The sequence below is a fragment of the Pectinophora gossypiella genome, chromosome Z (assembly GCF_024362695.1).
Source record: "Pectinophora gossypiella chromosome Z, ilPecGoss1.1, whole genome shotgun sequence".
Taxonomy (NCBI): Eukaryota; Metazoa; Arthropoda; class Insecta; order Lepidoptera; family Gelechiidae; genus Pectinophora; species Pectinophora gossypiella.
In genome coordinates, this window is record NC_065433.1 from 20,636,184 (window position 1) to 20,659,149 (window position 22,966).

At 35.4% G+C, this 22,966-nt stretch overlaps 1 protein-coding gene across 2 annotated transcripts in view; it reads left to right on the forward strand.

The window, feature by feature from the left end:
* The first annotated feature begins 1,906 nt into the window (after positions 1-1,906).
* The window catches only part of LOC126380626 (neuronal PAS domain-containing protein 4B-like), a 105,215-nt gene continuing 84,155 nt past the window's right edge, over positions 1,907-22,966 (forward strand). For both annotated transcript variants that reach the window (XM_050030162.1, XM_050030163.1), the window contains exons 1-2: positions 1,907-2,431; positions 13,004-13,137. In XM_050030162.1, the coding sequence (XP_049886119.1) occupies positions 13,127-13,137 (11 nt within the window). In that variant the 5' untranslated portion in view covers positions 1,907-2,431; positions 13,004-13,126. The remainder of the gene's footprint in view (positions 2,432-13,003; positions 13,138-22,966) is intronic.

Genomic DNA, 22,966 nt, shown 5'->3' on the forward strand with positions numbered 1-22,966 from the left:
TTAACATTCGTAAACATGTTAAATAGAAAACAAAAAGACGTTGTTTTGTCACCTTTAGATCTGTCTTTATTTAGTAATCACAATTTCATAATTTATCTTTGGCCTAGGAAACTACCCATTTCATTGGTTTGAGACAGAGCGGGGCTTATTAAAACAAAACGTATTTTTTCAGCAATAAAATGATGGAATCATATATTACACATATACATAATTGACGCATAACGAAAAGGACTTTTGGACGTCAGTACTTAGTTCATTCGATGAATGTACCTCTGACCATCACAATTGGATATATGGTCATAAACTTACGTTGTGCTATTTGACTCATGCCTTCTTGATTGATATAAGCAGAGCTAGAAAAGGTAATTTTAAATGTCTCAAAACATCTTCCGTGATTTCAGGATGACCAGTGTACTATAATGACATGTTTTACAGATATTGGTGCTAATTCCTGTACACCCCATCTAATTTTATTGTAAGTTATACCTGTCATTTTCTTATCCGCCGAAAATTACAGAGACGGGTAATAGACAGGTATAAAATTTACTTGACTTCAATTTTAGGCACAAATCTAAAACAACCCTCTGAAATATTCAAAACACATAATAACGGGTTTTTACCGCGGTTAAAGCAGGGATTTGAGACTCCCGATATTTCGACACTGTTGCAAGTGACATGATCACGGGATGACTGATGAGATTGGAGTGGAGTAGGTAGATCCATAATTTTCTACGGGCAGACATATCTGTCTACCCTCTTTCTTTCCCGCTTGTTTATGTATTTGATGTCGGAATGTTCGGAACCATCTGAGCTCGCACCAAATTCACTACGACAAACCGCACTCACTGTCCTCACGTTTTTTCACCACATTAGGCCGTTTTAAGCTTTTTATAACACCTACCACTTGGGAGTCTCATATCCCTGCTTTAAACGCTTTATTTGATTCAGGGAGATATGGATGGTTTGTTGGTTGATTGGTTTAGTGCGTGTATGAAACAATTGATGGATGTGGAGGAATCAAGAGAAGTGTGCCAGGATCGAAGCAAATGGAATTCCATAGTCTCTGCTCACCCCGGAGGTAAATAGTCGTGAGTTTATGTATAAATGGTTTTTAAACAATGGTGTTATAAATTAGATTTTGTTATCAAGTCATCAAAATATGACATTAGTTTCAGATATATGAATTAGACACAGGATATAAAATCCCGTCATTTTGTGTAGTGCTTATCCTTCTGATTTCCAGTGCACCATAAATATGGCCTCGAGTAATTTTCCAGCCAAGTAGTTAATCCATCCAAATAGTTAATGCTATCTGCGGCAAATCTACAAGACACGTCAAAAAAAATCTCGAGTAAGTAATTCATGAAAAAGGAAAATATATGGTATAAAAATTGACAGTTGGCATTAATTTTCATATTTAATATCAGACATAAACTTACCAGAACCACTATATCCCTATAACCATTATACTGTAATTGCTAAAGGGAACACGATAATGCTTAATAATAATGGGCTCTAACACATTCAAACAGTTAATACCTTTCTTATTGACAGATCTACTTATGAACACAAAAAGCCTTCTATGATTGTCCACGGTCCATAAAACTCAAGCATTCATAATCCAATAGTTAATCCCATTTTGAAAAATAGACGAACCACTTCGAATGTTCGTAACACCCGTCAAAATCAAAACAAAACTCGTAAGCCGAGTCATCAACATCACTCAAGAAGATGCTTTTAACCGTTAGGCCGTCGTCAGAACGGACTCATCTGTATATCGTCCACGTTAGTCCTTTCCGTGAGAAAATTTTAGAATCATCGACATCCTATACTGAGCCCGAGAGCTGGAGGCTGCGAGAAGGTTTCATGGGTCGAAAAGCGCGCGAAGGCAGTGTAGCGCCGATGCCCGTGCGCAGAGCACGCTCACACGACCGCGCGTGCACGCCGCACACCGCCTCCTCCGGCGCCCGCGCAGACCGCGCACACACACTGCCCAATTACAATACGGATCGCAGCGCCCACAGCCCGATTCCTAATCAGCTGACTACACTGAAAATGGAAAGGATGACTTCAGACTCTTTTCTAGTTGACCTAACTTAATTTATTATAAAGTCATGTAAGGACTTCTTCGTGAAGCAACCTTGTTGTAAATAAATAATTATAATGCAAAGGATGTTGTGACAATATTTTCAAAGACGTATAAGTACACGTGCTACAGTGTTCCGAATTCAGTGCTAAACGTTTTCTAGGTCTGCTTAATTTTGTTTAGTGGTTACAAGGGCGTGAATTTGACTTGTTAGAAGTGTGAACTGAAAAGGTGTGAACTGCTGAATTTGCTCAAACAGTGTGCTTGTACACAACGAGTGGCGACTAAATCCTCGCTATATCTATTTCTGAAATAAAAGGATTGTTTCAGCTGTGAAGTTTTCAGGTAAGAAGTAATTCAGGTACGTATTTTTTAATTAATTTGAAACATCCTTCTTCAATTGGCTCTAAATAACTTTCTGTATTTAAAATTAACTAACAGGATATTGGGTTCTATTGCTTTCCAAAAAAATATTCGTACGACATGTAGGTAGTTGCGAAATATTTGCGATAGCGAATGTACCTAATATATACGCTCAGCGAAAGATATTTTTGGGCTATTGTTTTTCTTTTGTAGGTACATATCAAAACAAACAAGAAAAAATCCTATTCAAAACCAGGTTGAGCGCCTTAGAGATTTAATAGTTCACGTTAAGATCAAAATATAAAGCTGAAGATTCTCAACAAATAACTAAACTCTAAACAATACAACAACGTCTTATAAGTAACTAATCTTTTAATCATTTAGATACCTAAACCGAGCTCATAACTACTACTATTTGCAATATTGTTGAATATAGTTTGAAAATACTTTTTCTACATTTCTAATATAATTCTTGTTTTATCTTTTATATATGGAACGCTTTCAATTTATAGTAGGGTGACCACAATAAATCACTAAAAAGCAGCTATAACCCATCTTGTTATTTTTAGGAATATACTTAGGTAATGTGCTTTTAAATTGATTGCAAAAATTATTACTCAAAACTTGGTCAACATGTTGCAACCCACAAAACTCCTGAAACTATATGCTGACAGTGGCAAACGAGCAGCACGGTACTGTAATACAATACAAAGCTCTTTATTACACTTAAAACAAACAATAAAATAAACAAATATATTTTAAATATATCATCATCATCATCAATTTAAGAGCCACGCTCTTGTCGGTGTAGCATTTTCCATTCCAGTCTATCAAAGGCCAATTCCTTGACTTCCCTATAAGACACGACGTTAACCTTTTCTTTAATCTGTTCCATGTAAGCTCTTCTTGGTCTTCCCCTTCCTCTCTTTCCTTCTAGCTTTCCTTCTATGATGTTTTTAATGAATTCGTCGTGTCTTATTAGGTGTCCAATCATCTTGCCTCTTCTGTCCTCAATAATTCTCAGTATTTGTCTCTTTTCCCTTACTCTTACTAGCACTTCCTCATTTGTAACCCTTTCTGTCCAACTTATTCTTTCCATCCTCCTCCAACACCACATTTCAAAGGCCTCGAGTCTCTCTCTGTCCTTCTGTGTCAGTGTCCAAGTTTCAGTTATAAATTCACTATTGTTACTTGCAATTCAAGAAGGAAGCCTTAGCAAAACGACATTAGCTATTTTTATTCAAAGTATTTAGCACATACATACTTACTTCCTTCATATTTATAAAATCATTATTACACAGCCTGCTGCGGAGTATAGCTAGGTACTACAACAATACACTACATAATTGACACAAAAAGTAGAGAACACATCACAAGGAGGTATTTACAATATGAAGAACAATTGCAAGAAGTTTTTGTGAGGGTTTTATTTTATAGGTCAAATGAGTGACGCATCAACTGTCCTGGTTTTTGTGGTCATAGTTTCGGGTTAAAAAAATCACGTGCATCAAGAATGAAAATCTATTTAATATCATTTATAAACTTACACTAAATGTACTTACTAAAGATCTTTTTACAGAAGAAGTCAGTAAGTACCTACTGGGATGATGTGACCTCTTCCAGGTACATCATTATATTACTTATTTATAGTACTTATTAATCCGTCAAATAATGGAGAAGTTTTAACCGTACCATTTACATAATAGATATTAATATATCCAAATAGGCACTGTTATAAGTGTAGATATCTTAAAATGTTAAATAAGGATCAAGCGAAATAGGCTTGACAATCAAGTACACATGCCAATAGACTTCTAAAACTTTCATATACCGGCTAAAGCCCAGATAGTATTAGATAAAAATACCTACTCTGTGACTCCAGGGGCCTGTTTTATAAAACTTACAATTATAAATTACAATGACAATTTGGTGTTCATTACGTAGCTAATTTGAAACTGCAAAATATTTGTGATCACTTTGATCACATACTCCGCAATGTATATCAAATTGTCATTGTAATTTACAATTGTAAGTTTTATAAAACAGGCCCCAGATCTAGTCTTGCAGTCGTTTGAGATTTAGGATGCGTCCGTTTTCTGACATCCACTTTCCGTCGCATAATTTATTTATTTATTTATTTTCTGAAAACCAACAGCTACTTTAAACAATATATACATATAAAAAATATATACGATACAGGGGTAGCCAATTATAGGTTTCCACAAATAATGGTAGATATCTGCAAACATATTGTTTGAATTCAATTAATTTTAAATATTTTAATTACATACAATATTTATGTCGTTTATGAAATGATAGGTGTCTATCTGTAATAAATAATAGATCAAAAGCAATAAGTGAAATCTGATTTTATAACTGTAAAGTCAAACACATCTAAGTATTCAAAACTTAATTATTTATATATGGAAACCGGTTTGAGCAGGGAATCTCCATACTTACTTTATTTTTCTTTCAAAAGTTCAACACAAGTCACCGTTTCTATACTGTTAATTTACTTAGGTATCTAGTTACAATCTACTTATACTAAATATTTTAATTAAATAAAACATATATTTTATAAAATTATACCTTCATTGTCGGTACGGCAATGCAGGACGGAAGGGGCAAGTCACAGGGACTGTACCTGACAGAGCTAACCTGGAACCTGACAGAGGGCAGCATTAACTGTCAGTACTATTCACAGACGGAGGACAGGAATCCTAGTACGACTTTGAAATAAACTACTCTGAACGCCATGCCACTCGCTTTTTCCCTAAAAATGTAGCATGGAGAATACTACACCGACAAGAGCGTGGCTTCTAAATTAATGAAGAAGTTATACCTTAGAATGTATGTATGTGTTAACGCATTTGATCATATTTACCTACTGTCAAGAAGTTAAGTAGCTACGTTTTACACGTTTTCGCGATACCATGCTGCTTATAATCTAGAACACCCTGTAGAAGTGGTCGTTTGTCACCCGATACTAGTTCTTATTCTAACTAGCCATAATATGCACATGAAGTAAACCTTGAACCGAATTTCACCAAAGTAAATCACTATAAGTACATTAAAAAATATAGGTAGGTGTTTGAAATTATAAAATAGTTATCCATAATACGTTCGAATTTTTGGATCTATCTATGCAATACTTTCTAATCAAAACTCTAAGACTACAAAAGTAATTACACTTTATTCTTAATTATGTTGGCTAACATGTTAGAAACTACCTCTTATCAAAATGTCAAATTAAAGTATGAAGTCACTGACAGGACGGTAAAAAGCGAGTTAGTTCTAGCTTACAAGCCGCTAGAAGGTGTATAACGTTTCAAAGAAAAAGTTTGAATAAAGTTTCAATCACTTAAACAAAGCAATTACTTATTACAATAACATTTTTAAGTTACTCAACGTAGTAATTAAATAGTAATATATATATTTATATATATATAGCTATAAAATATAAATATACATATATAGTAAAGTATTATAGAGTAAGAGTAAGGGAAAAAAGGCAGAGAGTTATTGAGGACAGAAGAGGCAAGATGATTGGACACTTAATAAGACACGACTAATTTATTACAAGCAGCAAGAAGGGAAGCTACAAGGAGAGAGAGAGGAAGGGGAAGACCAAGAAGAGCTTACATGGAACAGATTAAAGAGAAGGCGAACGTCGTGTCTTATAAGAAAGTGAAGGAATTGAATTGAATGAAGAATGCTACACCGACAAGAGCGTGGCTCTTAAATTAGTGATGATATATAGATAGATAACTAGTGAAGGAACAACAAAGTAGGCTTGTGACATAATTGATGGCAAAGAAGAAGGGTTCAACCTACATCAGTTATCATTGTTGAGTACAATACTACAGTTCAGCTTAATGATAATAATGAAGCAGCTAGTAGCAGTTTTGTAGAAAATGATTGTTAATTGCTGGAAGCTCATCCAGTATCACTCTATGTATCAGATGGATCACGTATTTTAGTTGCCTGCTGTTTCGTCTTAGTTCAATTAAAAAACCAGTCGTGGCCACTCATCGGAACGGCTACAAATATCCGATACCGACCCCTGACCCCCGGTTCCGTGAAACGCAATTAAATTTCTTTGGTCTAAATACTCGCACTTGCCTTTTTAGACGAACAGGTTCCGTTCTCGATTTATCAAGCTTCATTTACGCGATTTAAAAGCGATAAATTAGACGTGTTCGGTCGCCAGCGAGTAATATTGTGATCGCAAGAAGCCGTCTTATCTAACAGTTTTTAGTAAGAGTAATGAATGACAGGTCCTATACTCTTTAAAATAATGAATAGATATCAAAACCATTTGAAAGATCCGCGACATTATTATATTATGTTAATTTACATTTCGATTCATATCTTTATTGTGTTCTAAGTTTTTACAAAAAATAATATTAAGATCGCAACACAGAACATTTAAAAACAAAATACTCAAGATGAAGCCCGTCGAGCATCCGCGCAAGCAAATATTTAAATTTCACTTCGAACGTCGCATATCAATGGGGAGCCATAAGCCACCGGGTTTTTATTTTTTTAAGTTGCAGTGGCCGTACTGAGACAATAAAGAAAAAGCCATAGGGGGAAAAGAAAAAAAAAACAATTCAAAAACAGCATCTAGATTCGAAACACTGGCTGATTCGAGGTTGGAAACAAAAGAAGTCGGCTCCCGCCTGACCGAGATCTTGGCGTACGCGGGCGCATCTCGTTTACTTTTTTTACTTCTTTACCTTGCATGTGATTTCTTTTCTCAGATGCATCACAATGAGACGGTCTATCGAACGTCAGTAGCTATTTTGGATATCATAGTAAGCTACTTTTCCATACTGTAAACATTAGGTCTTTTATTAAATAAGTAATTGGGTCGCATACTAGGTTCAAAATTATAACTAACGAAAAACATTTTCTTTTTTTATATTTATTACATTTATGAATTTAATCAAGAAAAACGTAATAACAAACCCGACCTTTTTACGTTTTTCTATAACGTCACAGTGTGCTTTTTCATACAAATTCCATAGTAATTTCGTATTTTGACGTTAAGTAAAAAGTAACTGATTTGACTAGTTGGAATCTAGCCTATTATAAATGACCTTATTATTAGAAATTAAGTATCTACACAGGTAGTAGGTAGGTAGTTCTATGTCCGTACGAGGATCAGGCATAACGAATCAGCCGTTTAACATAAACTAATAAAACTACATTTAATAGGAACCTGAGTACAGTTATTAACAGTGTATTTATAATTTTCAATGTCTATAATAATCTACACCCATTAGAGCGGTAAGCTTACAACTTTAATCAGTGGTTAGATCATCGACTCTTATAGTCTTAAATTTAATACACAAGTATGGGAAAACGATTACTCAAAGGTCCTGGATTCGATTCCGGCTACAATGTTCGCTTACTCATCTTCTACTGTGACTAATAATAAAAAAGTTAATGTAAATAAAACTAGAATGACTTGAGGTTACAAATAAATGATAGTGTTCTATCAATTTGACGTTTAACATCATTAATAATATTATAATTAGTATTAAATAGGCAGTATTCCGTTGTTATCTAAAAAGGTTTCCGAAAATATTTCAAATATTTCCTGATTGATCAATTCTCTCTCTCTCTCTCTCTCCTTGGCATTTATTATTCCCATCTGATGGTGGGGTCTACCTTCTTCGTACTTCTCTTCCACTTCGCTCTATCGGACGTGTCGTTCTCAGAGACATTGCACATACACAGGTCCTTTTTGACCACATCCGCCCATGTTGTTTTTGGTCGTACTGATTGATCAATTGGTACTCATTATTTATTATAAACGTTAATAATAATAAAAAAAAAACAAAATTTTATGAAACAATAAGAAAATTACACGAAATAAAATAATTTGCTTTTTTATTTCTAGTTTTATAAATAAATAAAAGAAATAAAAATAAATATCAGCAAAAATAAATAATAAATAAAAATATATATAAGATTTATTCTCCAAACATTTATTAAAACCCAACTTGATTAAAAGTATTTCGTCCTGCGACTATGATTATCTCCGGCAGAACTTAACGGCATTCAAGGTTCTTTTTTTTTTCATAGCTTTTATTATTTTTCGTCCAAAACTCGTAACGGTTGACCTACCAATATTGACCGGGGTTTTTAATGTGCACATTAGCACTTCTCACGGGGAATAAAGGATACGGATAAGGTAAACACAAATATACTTAAGTTAGTATATAGATAGAGATATACATGCATACACTGCCTTCAAATCACTACATATTCGTGATAGGTATCTATTTAGGAATAGGAACAAAACAAGTCATAAAAAATAATCAACGATGACTCAGTAGTGGAAACGAATCACATTCCATAGAATGTCAAATACCAAACTATAGTTTGGTACACGCTCGAATCTTGCAGAATTTGTTTTCAAAAACAAAATTTGAATTACCCCGACGACGCGGTTCTACTTAAAATGTTTGTGTCCGCGAATCCGAGCGTGTGTAACTTCGTTTTAATGTTTTTACTTTATTTGAACATTTTGAAATCATAAACAGAACCTAAGATATTTATTAGTGGAAGGTCCTACAGGATAGGATAATGAGCATGCGTCTGCTTTTGCATTCTAAAAGTCTTATATAAAATTCTGCAGTCAAATCAATATATAAGAAAATTAACCATAATAAGACAACAGGTTTTAATTTAAACCAGATGTGTGGTGTGGTGAATGTTCAGAGGAATTAACACTGTTTAGCAGTTACTTAAAGGGTAGTGCAGGTGGTCTTTTGTTAGGGTTCCGTACAGAAGACGGGAACTTAATAATACTCTTACGCAGGCCGACCACCGTTGATATGTTTCTACAATATGTAAGCATCAGGATTTAGTAACAAATTAAATAAATTTAACTCGGTGTGGGTAAGTATTTAGTTATTCATGCGATGTTATTACCCCAATTCGGAATATAGCCGTGATCTTAAAATAATTTTAATTAAGTATAAGAATAATAAACAAATGAAGAGCGTTCTCATACATGTTATTTTGTATAGGAGAAAAGGAAATGAAAACAAACAAGCATCAAAATTGGTGTGGTGACATTGCAGTCTATAGCAAAATAACAATAATAAAAAAGTATGAATTGTTCTCGAACTGTGTCCCGAACTAAATTAAATAAAAAAACAAACTCTTCTTGTGTGATGGTACGGAACCTTTAGTGTGAGATTCCGACGCGCCCTTGTATTATTTAACAAGCTTTACTTTTTGGCGCCTCTTTTGAGTGTTCTTATTATTAGTGTTTAAAGGAAAATATACCCTCATATTATTTTCTGACAGTAATATTAATATCACTCTCTTTTTTGGGGTAGGCAGAGCCACAGAATGACATTTGGTAACTTAAACCACCCATAGCAGATACTAGTAAAGTACTTTTTGGTTTTACGCTGAATTGAAAAAGTAAATCAGGTATATTAGAAATAATTCCATTAGAAAACATTCCATACACGTTTTGTATCTATCAAACATATTGGCATAAAATGTAGAACATAGAACAAAAGATCATCATTACATTATGCCATAAGGTCTCAAAAGATTGGAAAGAATAGTTCATGCTATCCACATCTGCCTAGCGTATCATTCATTGGTCTACAGAGACTTAGAGCAACAAAAATATTAAAGTCCTTTTGGATGTGGTATATTTTACTTTACTTTCTCCTTTGAGTGTCTGGTTACTGTAGGTACTCGTGGTTATTCCGACTATATTTAATATAACTTCTCTGCTGGACTAGGACTAAGTTTGCTGAGCTGAGAAGAACATAATGTAATCAGCTGCACATCTTATTATTATTATCTTCTGTATGGGCGACATGCTATAATTCTTCGGTTCGTCATATATCTTAGGACTTCAAAACCAAGAGTGGCTGCAAGTTGTCTACTGGTGAGCTCTGCTCACCCCAATATACTGCTGACGTGAGTTATGAAAAAATTATATGATTGAAATTCATCTGAAATATCGGAATTTATTGTAGAATATTTCCTAGCAAAACGTTATGTTACAAAGTCTTTATGCTATGCAAGTACCACATCTCCTCCCGAACGTTTCGCTCCTCCATGTGATCCACATAACCTAATCGTTGGCCATTACGTCCTACCAGAACTAATGTACTCCGCCTTATCATAATTTGAATCGACATTCTGGATGACTTTTGTATGACAAACCTGTGTTTTCTTACACGGTTATTAATTCCTACCGTATAGCTGTACTATGAATTTTGTTGCTCATCAAACGGTCACCGAATGATGGACTAGTTCAGTCAACTTAGGAATTCCATTTTTACTAGTTTTGATTATTTATTGTATTTGTAACTACAAACTCGCAAGCTTTGGAGGTGGATATCACATTCAAACTTGTAAGAGACTGGGACAACCTTACAGGCTTGCTGATCTTTTCATAGTACAAAAAAAAAACAACGAACTTCGAACGAAACACTACAAGTTATTCAAACCAATAGGTAATAGTCCAATAACTTTCCCCTTCGCGCAATTTATTTCCCTCCCGCGATGTCCTACGTTATCAAAGTCATCTGAGTCACAGGTCATCTACGCATTTAACTTAAATCTTATGCCCAATAACCTATTGTTCAAGCGCCGTTCCATGCTACTTGTATAAAAGTCACGGCTGCTTCCATATTGGCATATTGCAAGCCCTACATGGTTGGGACCTAATGACCTACGACATTTCAACCGGTAGCGCCGTCCTCTTCTATTACGTGAGGCGGGAAAAAGATAGAAGATTACCATAATAGAATATCGGTTTGTTTGTTTTATTCGATTTGTAAGTGGCTAGGATTCAGTATCTACCGTAGTTTCTCATATTGTTTCTTTACTGGCGTGTAGTCGATGTATCATTTTTTTGTTTGTTGTTTACGTACAATGATAAAGTTTCCCACGGGATTATGGACACTGTAGGTACTACATCGTCTTCATGCGATATTCATTGACATAATACTTATCCACTTATTATATTTTCTATATAAAACTTGATTTATAAGCTGGTAGATTACCCTGTAAATATCTTATTACAACAAAATCCGCTGTTCATACTCCATTTACTCTCATTATAAACCAAACAATGTATCAAGCCTCATAACAAGGCCTTTAACTTACATCAATTACATTGCTTTTATCAATAATAGCACAAAAAATACAAAATTGTGTCCAATCACCGGACGAAAGTGGACGTAATCACTTTAATACACGTCCCTAGTACACTTGGGACTAAAATTATTGATGAGTTGAAAACAGTAATTTGTTTATGTGCTCAAAAAATATGAAGAGGATGTGTAAGATAGACATTAATCCGAAGAGAGCCAGATAAAGCACCGCTAGTCACTGTACTTAGCTCGGAGGAAAGTATTTTACTCCGTCGACACGTCGCGTGACTGGTGGCGATTGCCGTATTTGTGTAGTATGATATTAAATCAAATATTATATGATGACGACATGTGCAAACGTTAGGGGAGCGGTACACAATGTAATGGTTGGATGTGCTAATCTAGTTAGACGCGAGTAGTACACCGCGTCACACTCTTCATTATACTCATGCAAATATCCGCATATACCTACACAATTATACAAGGAATGAATAATTTACATACATATTCATGATGCTACCAATAAATAATGAAATAGGAGTATTATTTCCTTAGGTTTTGATATCTTTATATGCGAATATGAGCAATAAATTATTATATTATAGGGAATCTTCAGCATTAATAATTGACCATATGTGCTTGGTTACATATCACGTGAATGCCTACTTCTTTCTGATTTGTTGAGACTAAAAAGGAATAAAGTGGTTAGCGCTTCCCCTCTTAACCCGGCTTTAATATTCAATATGTACTTGCTAGATCAACTAGGCCCCACCCATGTCCTCTTTTGGAAATTCATGAAATGCCTACCGACTATTGGTGCAACAATTTTGGAATGCTAATGAAGACATTTTAGCGCACCATTTTTGGCAACAACGAATATTTCGAAACGCTTCAACCAATGGTTGCAGAGAATAGGCGTAAAAGTCTATGTATGTATGATCGCGATAAGAAATCTGTAATAAACCAAACAAAATATTAAATGTTATACTTATAAGTTAACACCTGAATAAAATATGAAAACTGAAATAGCCTACAGGCTTCACTGCCGACTGCCAACGTCAAAATAGCCACAATTATGATGTTTTTAACAATTCATACTTAAGACCAAGGTTAGCAAATTCACTCTGGCGACAAAAAAAAAAAAGCCACAGACTATTTCATTAAAACAGCAAGCACTTCTGTTATTTGACATGCTATTTCACGACTTTCCGTAAAAAACTGAATTCATGTTCTAAGATCAAATAGCAGATGTGCTTTTATAGCAGAGATTTACATTACAAATCAAATGGAAAACAGCGGAATAGCTTTTTTAGATGTAATTCTCAATGTTGCCTTATCAGATTCCCAGTTTTGTCACAATGTCAGACGACTTTCCGCCATTTCGGGTCGCTAATTAGTTTTTCTCCGGCAGGGAAGGGGTCGCTGGTGAACAGCCGGAGAGCTCCCCGGGACGTGCTAATGATGCGAACAGGCGGGGCGCGGGACGCTTGCCACGCTGCGTCACTCTACCTCCAGCCTCTGAGCACCCGCCAACATGTTCACCAGGTAACCACTTTCCAGCACTTCTACATCTACGAAATTGTCCATAGATTCAGGAGAGTTAAAAAGGCCCCTTTGAAAGAAGTCGTCTAAAAAGCAATAATGCTATTTGATATTTGTTGACTTTGCGTACTTACTTTTATATGCGATACTGCTTTTTAGACTAATTATGTCAATGTGGCCTTTTTCACCCCATGGACATTTAAAGGAAGGGGCTTTACAGTTACAGTTTCAAGTTAGTTATAAAAATGTCTTCCGCTCAAGGCTGTCGAATATTTAGTTTTTCTAGTACACATAAGTACGATTCCGTAACAATAAGTACGTACAGTCATGAGTAATATAATGTACCCACTTTAGGACTCTGTCGCACTAATATATTTGACATTTAGTGAGACTTACAGTTCAAATTGTCAAAAAAGTTAATATGACGTGGTACCAAAGTGTGTACATCATAATTAATGCTCGTGACCGTACTCTTTGTAACAGACCCTTCATATTGGGTGTTTAGATTCAATGTCAGTACGGTTGTATAAGGATAGAGAAACAAACAAAGAACTGAAATTACCTACTTCTGTCAGCATAAGCATTATATCTTAAAACACTCATTAGTAACACTTTCTGTGACGTACAGTTTGACACGTCACAAGACAGTCCTAATTATGACGTGTTACTATATAAAGTCCCGTTGTCAAAAAACGTGACTTGTTATCAAACTAAAACTATGCTAAAATTATTTTACGTAGTTGCTAGGTGTAACGATTGCTACGCGGACGGCAGAAGTGTTGACTTTTATGGTCTGGAGGCCTTCAGTGATTGATGTCAATCACCGAAATAGGTAAAGCACTAGGTTCCAGAAGCTTCTAGATCATCATCATCAGCCCATTAACGTCCCCACTGCTGGGGCACGGGCTTTCCCTATGGATGGATAGGGAGATCGGGCCTTTAACCATCACGCGGGCCCAGTGCGGATTGATGGTTATTAACGACTGCTAATGCAGCCGGAGGCCGAGCACGGAGGAGCTCGAGATGAAAACTTTTTTTTTGTGGTCACCCATCCTATGACCGGCCCTTGCGAAAGTTGCTTAACTTCAACAATCGCAGACTGAGCGCGTTAACCGCTGCGCCACCAAGCTCCTCAAGAAAATCAAATGAAAATTCTTAAAGTGTAAATTTAAACTAATAAGTGTACGGCTGATGATGATGATGATGAAGTGTACCTATTTGCCCTCATGAAAGTCATCAATTCTACTAATAGCGTAGCGATCGTTACACCTAGTGACAAGCACCAACGTAAAATAATTTTAGCATAGTTTTAGTTTAATAACAAGTCACGTTTTCTGTCAACGGGACTTAAATTTCTTATTACATCATAATTTACTACTTTACAGTTGTAAAAATGAAATTTAAAATAGTTCATCATTTAACAATAATTATCCAATGCTTTCCTTTTTATTAAAATAATTTTTAAACATTTTATTTTTACATACTTAGTAAGAATGCGACTTTCTTCGTGTGACGTCACATATCATAAAATAAACAAAAACCATCCGTTAGGTTTTAAATTATACTAGTTCGACAGTTTCTTTGTATATTGAAATGTGACGTCACTGGGTAAAATGTCACGTGACCAACCGTTTTCGCGCAAAATTAGAAATTAATTAAAAATATATGTTTTTTTTGTATTATATAAAGCTTTTTCGAGAAAATAAAATAGATATTTAAGAGTTATAAAATAAGCGTTTGTGATTTTAAAAATACATATCCGAAAACGTGCGTGTTGTGATGTGGCCAACTTTACGTCACAGAAAGTGTTACTAATGAAGGTTCTAAGAAATGAGTTGGAATTAGATACAATTTTATTATTATTTACAAAAAATCATGACGTTGTTGCCAGATTCAGAATCGATGCCACAGCACAGAAAACTAAATAATTAATAATATAAAATCTTCTTTTCCTTTTTAAATGTTTGATTATAATGGGGGTCTAACCCATTGCCAAAGACGTAGATACTTACATAATAAAATAAACATATTTCAGTATGCTAGTCAATGCTGTAACCCAAATTGTTGTAACGACATGGTAACCAGCGTGTTAATATAAAAAATAAAAAAATGCACGTAGCCGGTACGACATCAAAGTCAATATTTTTTGAGATAAAAAAACATATTTTTACATGTTAGCAAATCCTTTATAATAATTCAAATGTAAATTTTTATGTTCCTGTTAGTGTATGAAAATGACGACAGCTGTTTACTTTGACACAGCGTCACAAATTTGTATCAGTTAAATAAAATTTACACATTTTCCAGTTTAAATTTTGTCTCTAGTCAAATTTACATTCGTGTAGAATGTTTCACAATTTGGTGCTATAGGCTAGTTTCCAACTAGTCAAATCAGTGCGGATCATCTTACTTTTTGAACAATCAGGTGATCAGCCTATAATGTCCTTACCAAACTAAGGATCACAAAGTGATTTTTTTATGCTTTAAGACAGTAGTTAAACAAAAACTTTACAAAAAAGGTTATTATAAAGTTAGTGATTATTTAGAAGATATTAATGCATGGGATTAACTGTCTGAGAACTGATATTAGGCAGCTAAATTACTCAATTGTATATTAATATTTTATGTTTATTTTTATTTTTTTTAAAGAACGTCTAGGGCCCTGTGCCGAGGTTTTTCTTGCAGCTTCTTTTCCCCGGCTATACAGGTTGTGAGAAGCTGCAGTAGTTTTAGGCGGATGAGACGTTCGTTATGTAAAAATTGACGATTCAAAGTGTAACTATGTTACCTACTGAATAAAGATATTTTTGAATTTGAATTTGAATTATGATATGTCCCCACCGGGATTCAAACCTGGGACCTCCGGATCGTAAGCCCAATGCTCAACCACTGGAAGGTCGTCAAAAGAATAAATTTAAATAATAGATCATTGATTAAAGGCACATAATTTTAGCACAAAAAACCGGCAACATGCAATCTGTCAGTTTACTCTGTCAGATTAGCAATTGGACTACAATCAAAGATATTCAAGTCGAAATAGTTAAATGGAATGAGCTTGACGTTCCTCACATAACTCAAATTGTCTTTAACTTTTTGTACACTACAAACCACTCAAAATAACGTAATGCGCGTAAGACCATTACGGGTTTAACTGTGCGCGTACACTGCAACATTTGGAGTAGTGCTTTTAATTTTTATTTCGCTGTATAGACGCTGTTTCTTTTTACTGTGAAATTTTACATTGTTTTATTTTTAATATCCTTATCGTTTATCCCATTTAAAATGAAATATTAAAAATATTGTAGTTAAAAATAAATAGGTATTTAAACCGTTTCCACTCCCAGTCTAACATAGTTCTCTAGAAGTAAAAATTCTCAATTTCTGAAATATAAAAGAAATAAAATATTTTACAAACTTAGCAGCCTGATACATATTTATTCCTGACAACACCACTCCGTAACATAGAGTATTTCCTTAGAATGTTCCATCGTGAGCAGTGTACGCCAACCGTCGCTTACATTTAATGCCAGCTATTTATATTAGGCCAGAGATGACTTGCTCTTATTGCTTTAGTCGGCTAAAAAGCACGCATTTTACCGAGCATTCTCAAATTATATTAGACGACATCCATTATAGAAAGTAGTTGAAAAAAGTTATGGAAGCGAAACTTTTATATGTTGTGTATGACATGATTTTTTAAACATTTGCCTTAAATACTGTGTACTTAAATGACTAATGACATATTTTTTTTGCATCCTATGTAACAGTCATAATAGTAGCTTATTTAAATTGGGTCGTGTACTGGGTTCAAGATAAATAATAAAACTAACGATAAACATTTCCTTTTTTCTAGTTAACTTATTTATGAATTTATTGAGGAGCTCGGTGGCGCAGCGGTTAACGCGCTCGGTCTGCGATTCTTGAAGTAAAGCAACTTTCGCAAAGACCGGTCATTGGATGGGTGACCACAAAAAAAAAAGTTTTCATCTCGAGCTCCTCCGTGCTTCGGAAGGCACGTTAAGCCGTTGGTCCCGGCTGCATTAGCAGTCGTTAATAACCACCAAACCGCACTGAGCCCGCGTGATGGTTTAAGGCCCGATCGTACCCATCCATAGGGAAGGCCTGTGCCCCAGTAGTGAGGACGTTAATGGGCTGATGATGATGATGACGATGATGAATTTATTAATGAAGAAAAACGTAATAATAAGTCCGAGATTTTATCACGTTTGTCTATGATGTTACAGTGTGCATTTCCTTACAAATTCCATAGTAATTTCGTGTTTTGACGTTTAGTAAAAAGTAAATGGTTTGACTAGTTGGAAATCAGCCTATTATGCAATCCATAAACTAACTTGCGTATCTTAACGTTGAGCATAAACCTACAAATCCAAACAAATATCAGATTTATCTACAAAGTACTTGTTGGAATGGTATCAGAGCGTCCCGTTGAACGTTGCATCACAAGACCATTAATCATACACCAGCGGTACAAATAAGTGTACAATCAGATGTCACGCGGTATTTAATCCGGGCACGTGGACGCGTCGATGTGCCAGTTGATACTCGTAAGCCGATCAGTGCGTGCCTATGTGTTTGTCCGGATGTGTACGTGGCAACAAAAATCTTTCACGGTACTGCTTCTTTCAACGATGTTCAATGAACTGATTTTTTGGAATGTTTTCAATGGATCTCTATTGAATAGTTGGATCTTGATGCAGTTGAATTTGAGGTGAACACTATGTATGTTTAAAGGCATCTAAAATAGGTAAACTTACAAGAAATGTAGTCGTATTAAGTAGGTATTTTGCTTACTTAACACTTTCACGGAGTCTGACCGCCGGATACGCAATGACACTTAGGGTCGGGACATTGCCTGTAGATGTTCTGTACTTGAAAGTGTTAAAAAATTACTTCAGATCGTGTTATAAAAAAAAACAGACGACACAGAGAATATTTAGAACAAAAGACTATTGGGGCAACCACCGTTCTACACGCCCTATCCATGGAGTAATGGCGATTACTCCACCGACAAGAGCACATCTCTTAAATAAAGAGAGAAAGAGACAATATTTATTTCAATGTAGCAGATATTATAATTAAATACAGAAACTATTTTGAAACGTTCAAGACTTGTGCGCTTGACTATCCCCGGACAAGTGTACAGATCATGGCGAGAGCCGAGACATCTTTGACAATTAGTTGACAGCCAGCGACGAGCAAGAGGAATGTTTTGACACAATCGTATGTTAATGGACCGATAGTCTAATTAAACTATTGTATTAGCTCTAAACTCATTATAACTATAATGGCAGTTACGTAATGAGAGCATTATAATCTTGCAATTGAAGATAAGATGATGTTACGGTCGGGTGTTGCAAGATTTTCGAATTAGACGTGCAATAGTGTATGTTACAAATTATCATGAATCAGAAAACAGAATCATTTATTCAACGTAATTATCATGGATAAACTTGTTGAAGGTCAATGTAACATTTTTGAATTTACGTCATTTCGCAAGGTGTTATGGCTGAGGAGAAGAAATGACAAGAAACTGCAACAGTAACACATCTTCTAAATCAATGAGGGTACATTACAAGTTATTTAATAACTAGGGGAACACATTCAATACCAGACATTTTTATCATTTAGGTAATCGTTAATCTTATAATAAGCCTTTTTACATAAAGTAGATAAGCTTCACATGAGCTTTAAATGAATTTTCTGACTTTAAAATATTATCTGGTATTTTATACAAAAAAGATGAATTTAATTTACTTAATCAATGTGATAATGCCCTGACTTGACTGTAGAGTCCTTCATCATTATACATTGTTTGAAAGCACCATGACATGAGACCCGTCCCCACCTTCCAACAGGTAATTTGTTATATTACATTAGTACTTTTAAAAATATTACCAATTAATTCTAAACATAAATATAATAAAGAAAAGCTTTGTCGAAAATCGTTTGTTGAAACAATGTTGTGCCAAGCGGTACCCAAAATCGTACTTAAAAACCCGAATTCCGGCTAAACCCCGCGTGTTTCGAAAAAGTCGTCATAGAACAAAAATATCAACTCACTAAGACGCTTCGAATGAGATATGTCTGGAATCTGTTGATGGAGGACGCAGTTATTATCATAATTAAAACACATAATACCGGGTTCTTACCACGTTAAAATCAGGGATACGAGACAATCACCCATAGGTAGTTTCCTAGGTCAAAGATAAATTATGAAATTCTAAATAAAGACAGATCTAAACTGACGTGACGTCTCGAAGTAGTTTTAAAAAGAAACTCTGATTTACACCCATTTTAAAATAAGATAGATGTACTTACCTAGGTGTTTATTATGTAAAAATGACAAGAATTATCAAGATAACATAAAACACACATAAAATTTGTCGTGGTCAGTAAATAAGTAAATGTATGAAATAATAAAATACAGATAGTCGGTCAATGAAACCTTGACTTACTTCGTTGTTCAATTCATGGTAGGTATTATTTCATTTGCATCGGCCCCAGCGCATTGTTTGAGCTTTATGTTTCATTATACGCAACGGTATAATATATTTTTTATAGTATCAATTACCTTTACTAACACAAATCAATCTGAACATTTATATTAATAATAATAATAACTAAAGCACATAATAACGGGTTCTTACCGCGTTTCCCCATTTAAACGCGGTAAGAACCCGTTATTATGTGCTTTAATTATGATAATAACCGCGTAAACTTAAAACAATGAATAATAATAACGTTTATGAAATAAGTTTTTACAAATGCACTAGGCAAACCTGTGTCTTGGGAGACAGCGCCTTCATAAAACACACATAAAATTTGTCGTGGTCAGTAAATAAGTAAATGTATGAAATAATAAAATACAGATAGTCGGTCAATGAAACCTTGACTTACTTCGTTGTTCAATTCATGGTAGGTATTATTTCATTTGCATCGGCCCCAGCGCATTGTTTGAGCTTTATGTTTCATTATACGCAACGGTATAATATATTTTTTATAGTATCAATTACCTTTACTAACACAAATCAATCTGAACATTTATATTAATAATAATAATAACTAAAGCACATAATAACGGGTTCTTACCGCGTTTCCCCATTTAAACGCGGTAAGAACCCGTTATTATGTGCTTTAATTATGATAATAACCGCGTAAACTTAAAACAATGAATAATAATAACGTTTATGAAATAAGTTTTTACAAATGCACTAGGCAAACCTGTGTCTTGGGAGACAGCGCCTTCCCAATCTATTTACTTATAAACTAATTAATCAGTGGCAATATTAGGGTATTAAAGTAATAAAAAAAAGAAAATAAGTATGTAGTGTGAAAGTGTATGTGGTTTGTGTGCGTGTAGTGTGAATGTGTGCATGTGTGAGTATAGGTTGGTAGTCTGTTATGTGTAGGTAATCCGTTAGGTTCACTTTACTTACGTTAGTTCGTATTTTATTACGATACGAGAGTACATCTATCAATTAGCTCTTTCAACATAACACACCATAAACTCACGATAAACTAACTAAAAAGATAAACATAACATAAACAGCCTATACACGTCCCACTGCTGGGCACAGGCCTCCCCTCAATCAACCGGAGGGGGTATGGAGTATACTCCACCACGCTGCTCCGTAGCCGGGACCAACGGCTTAACATGCCCTCCGAAGCGCGGAATCATCTTACTTTTTCGGACAATCAGGTGATTCAAGCCTGAAAAGTCCTTACCAAACAAAGGACAGTCTCACAAAGTGATTTCGACAATGTCCCCATCGGGAATCGAACCTGGACCTCCAGATTGTGAGCCTAACGCTTTAACTACTAGACCACGGAGGCTGTTAACGAGTGGAGGCGGAGGCACTAAGATAAATTAATAACTCATTGGCGCACGCGCACGTCCGGTACCGGGGTTCAAACCGGCGCTCCTCGTTCGAGAAGCAAGCTGGTGAACCACAGGACCACAGTGACTGTAACTGTAAGTGATTTTAGCCCTTTCAGTTTCATATTTCATCATCAGCCCATTAACGTCCCCACTGCTGGGGCACGGGCCTTCCCTATGGATGGATAGGGAGATCGGGCCTTAAACCATCACGCGGGCCCAGTGCGGATTGATGGTTATTAACGACTGCTAATGCAGCCGGGACCAACGACTTAACGTGCCTTCCGAAGCACGGAGGAGCTCGAGATGAAAACTTTTTTTCGTGGTCACCCATCCTATGACCGACCATTGCGAAAGTTGCTTAACTTCAACAATCGCAGACCGAGCGCTTTTACCGCTGCGCCACCGAGCTCTTCGTTTCATATTTAATAACTTTAAATTAAAGTTAAGGACAAAGACAGCAACGGTTATAAAAATATATTTTAATAAACTCTACAATCAAAGTAATCCGTTCGTTTGGAAGCTCTTCTTCTCCTAATAAAGTTCGAATAGGAAAGAGTAACGAATCTGTTGCAGGAACAAGTACACGCGTCCATAGCCCTTAGCCCCTGACAGCCGTAGAAAATGCTCAATTAACAGTCCCATGGGTATAACCTTAATGGATTTATGTACTTATTGATGCATCAATCAAAAGTCCACTCACGCCGACCGAGATAATTGATAGATCCATTTCTAGATGCCGTCGGCGTCCGCGGATTAAACACTGAAAGGCTTTTTGTTCCGCCGGTCTTTGTTTTTGTGATTTTTCATTTCAACTAATGAGAGATTATGTTTAATGAACTGGACTAAAGACCTTTTAATGAACTATAAATCCGTTGGTTCACATGCTGATGATGTTCCCTATTACGAGAATGGATTAAAGCTGAAAGCACAACAAAATTCTTACACATCATTCGCGGTGTCAGAATTTTCAGTTTTAAATGGAATTATTGTGGTGTAAAAGACGATATAGTGACTAAGACTGAGAAGGGAATTTGAAGTTGGTTTGGACATGAAGGAGAAATAGGATTACGAAAGCAGTATATAAAGCGAAGGTTGGTGGTAGGGCTGGCAGAGGAAGACCTAGAAGGACATGCATTGTCCAAATTGGAGATGTTTTTAGAAAAAGTTCAGTACGATCTACTCTGAACCGGCATGCGTGTACGATTTATGAATGTGGAGGAAGCAAGAAAAGTGTATCAGGATCGAAGCAAATGGATTCCATTGTCTCTGCTTACTCCGGTAGGAAAAAGGCGTGATTTTACGTATAGGTGTATATATTTAGAAGAAAACTTGAATTTCGAATCATTAGTCATTTTGTCTTCAATATGTTGTGTTATGTATCTAAAAGTTTACAAGTATAAGGTGTAAGTAACTACGATTTTGAATGACCCGACGCCTTAGCCAACTTGCAAAATCGACCGTGTCTCCGAAAATGTAAGCGATTTACACAAATTGGCATGTAAATTTCATATATTTTATTCGATTACACTTTCGTAGCTTAGCTTTCTTAGCTTTCTACCTTAAAAAGATGGTGGATATGAAAAAGGCATTGTTTTTCAACTTATCATAATTAAAATACATAACGGGTTCTTACCGCGTTTAAAGTACGGACAAGCGGCAAAGAAAAAGGGTAGACAGATATGTCTGCCCGTAGAAAATTATGGATCTACTTACTCCACTCCAATCTCATCAGTCATCCCGCGACCATGGCACTTGCAACAGTGCCGAATTATCGGGAGTCTCATATCCCTGCTTTAAACGCGATAAGAACATTACTTAACAATCACTGAACATCGTGTACTTAGATAAAGAGCACAATCTCACCGTAATAAAACCTAACAACTGCTAAATGTCAAGTATAGGTATTTTGTATAATGTAATTCATTAAGTTAA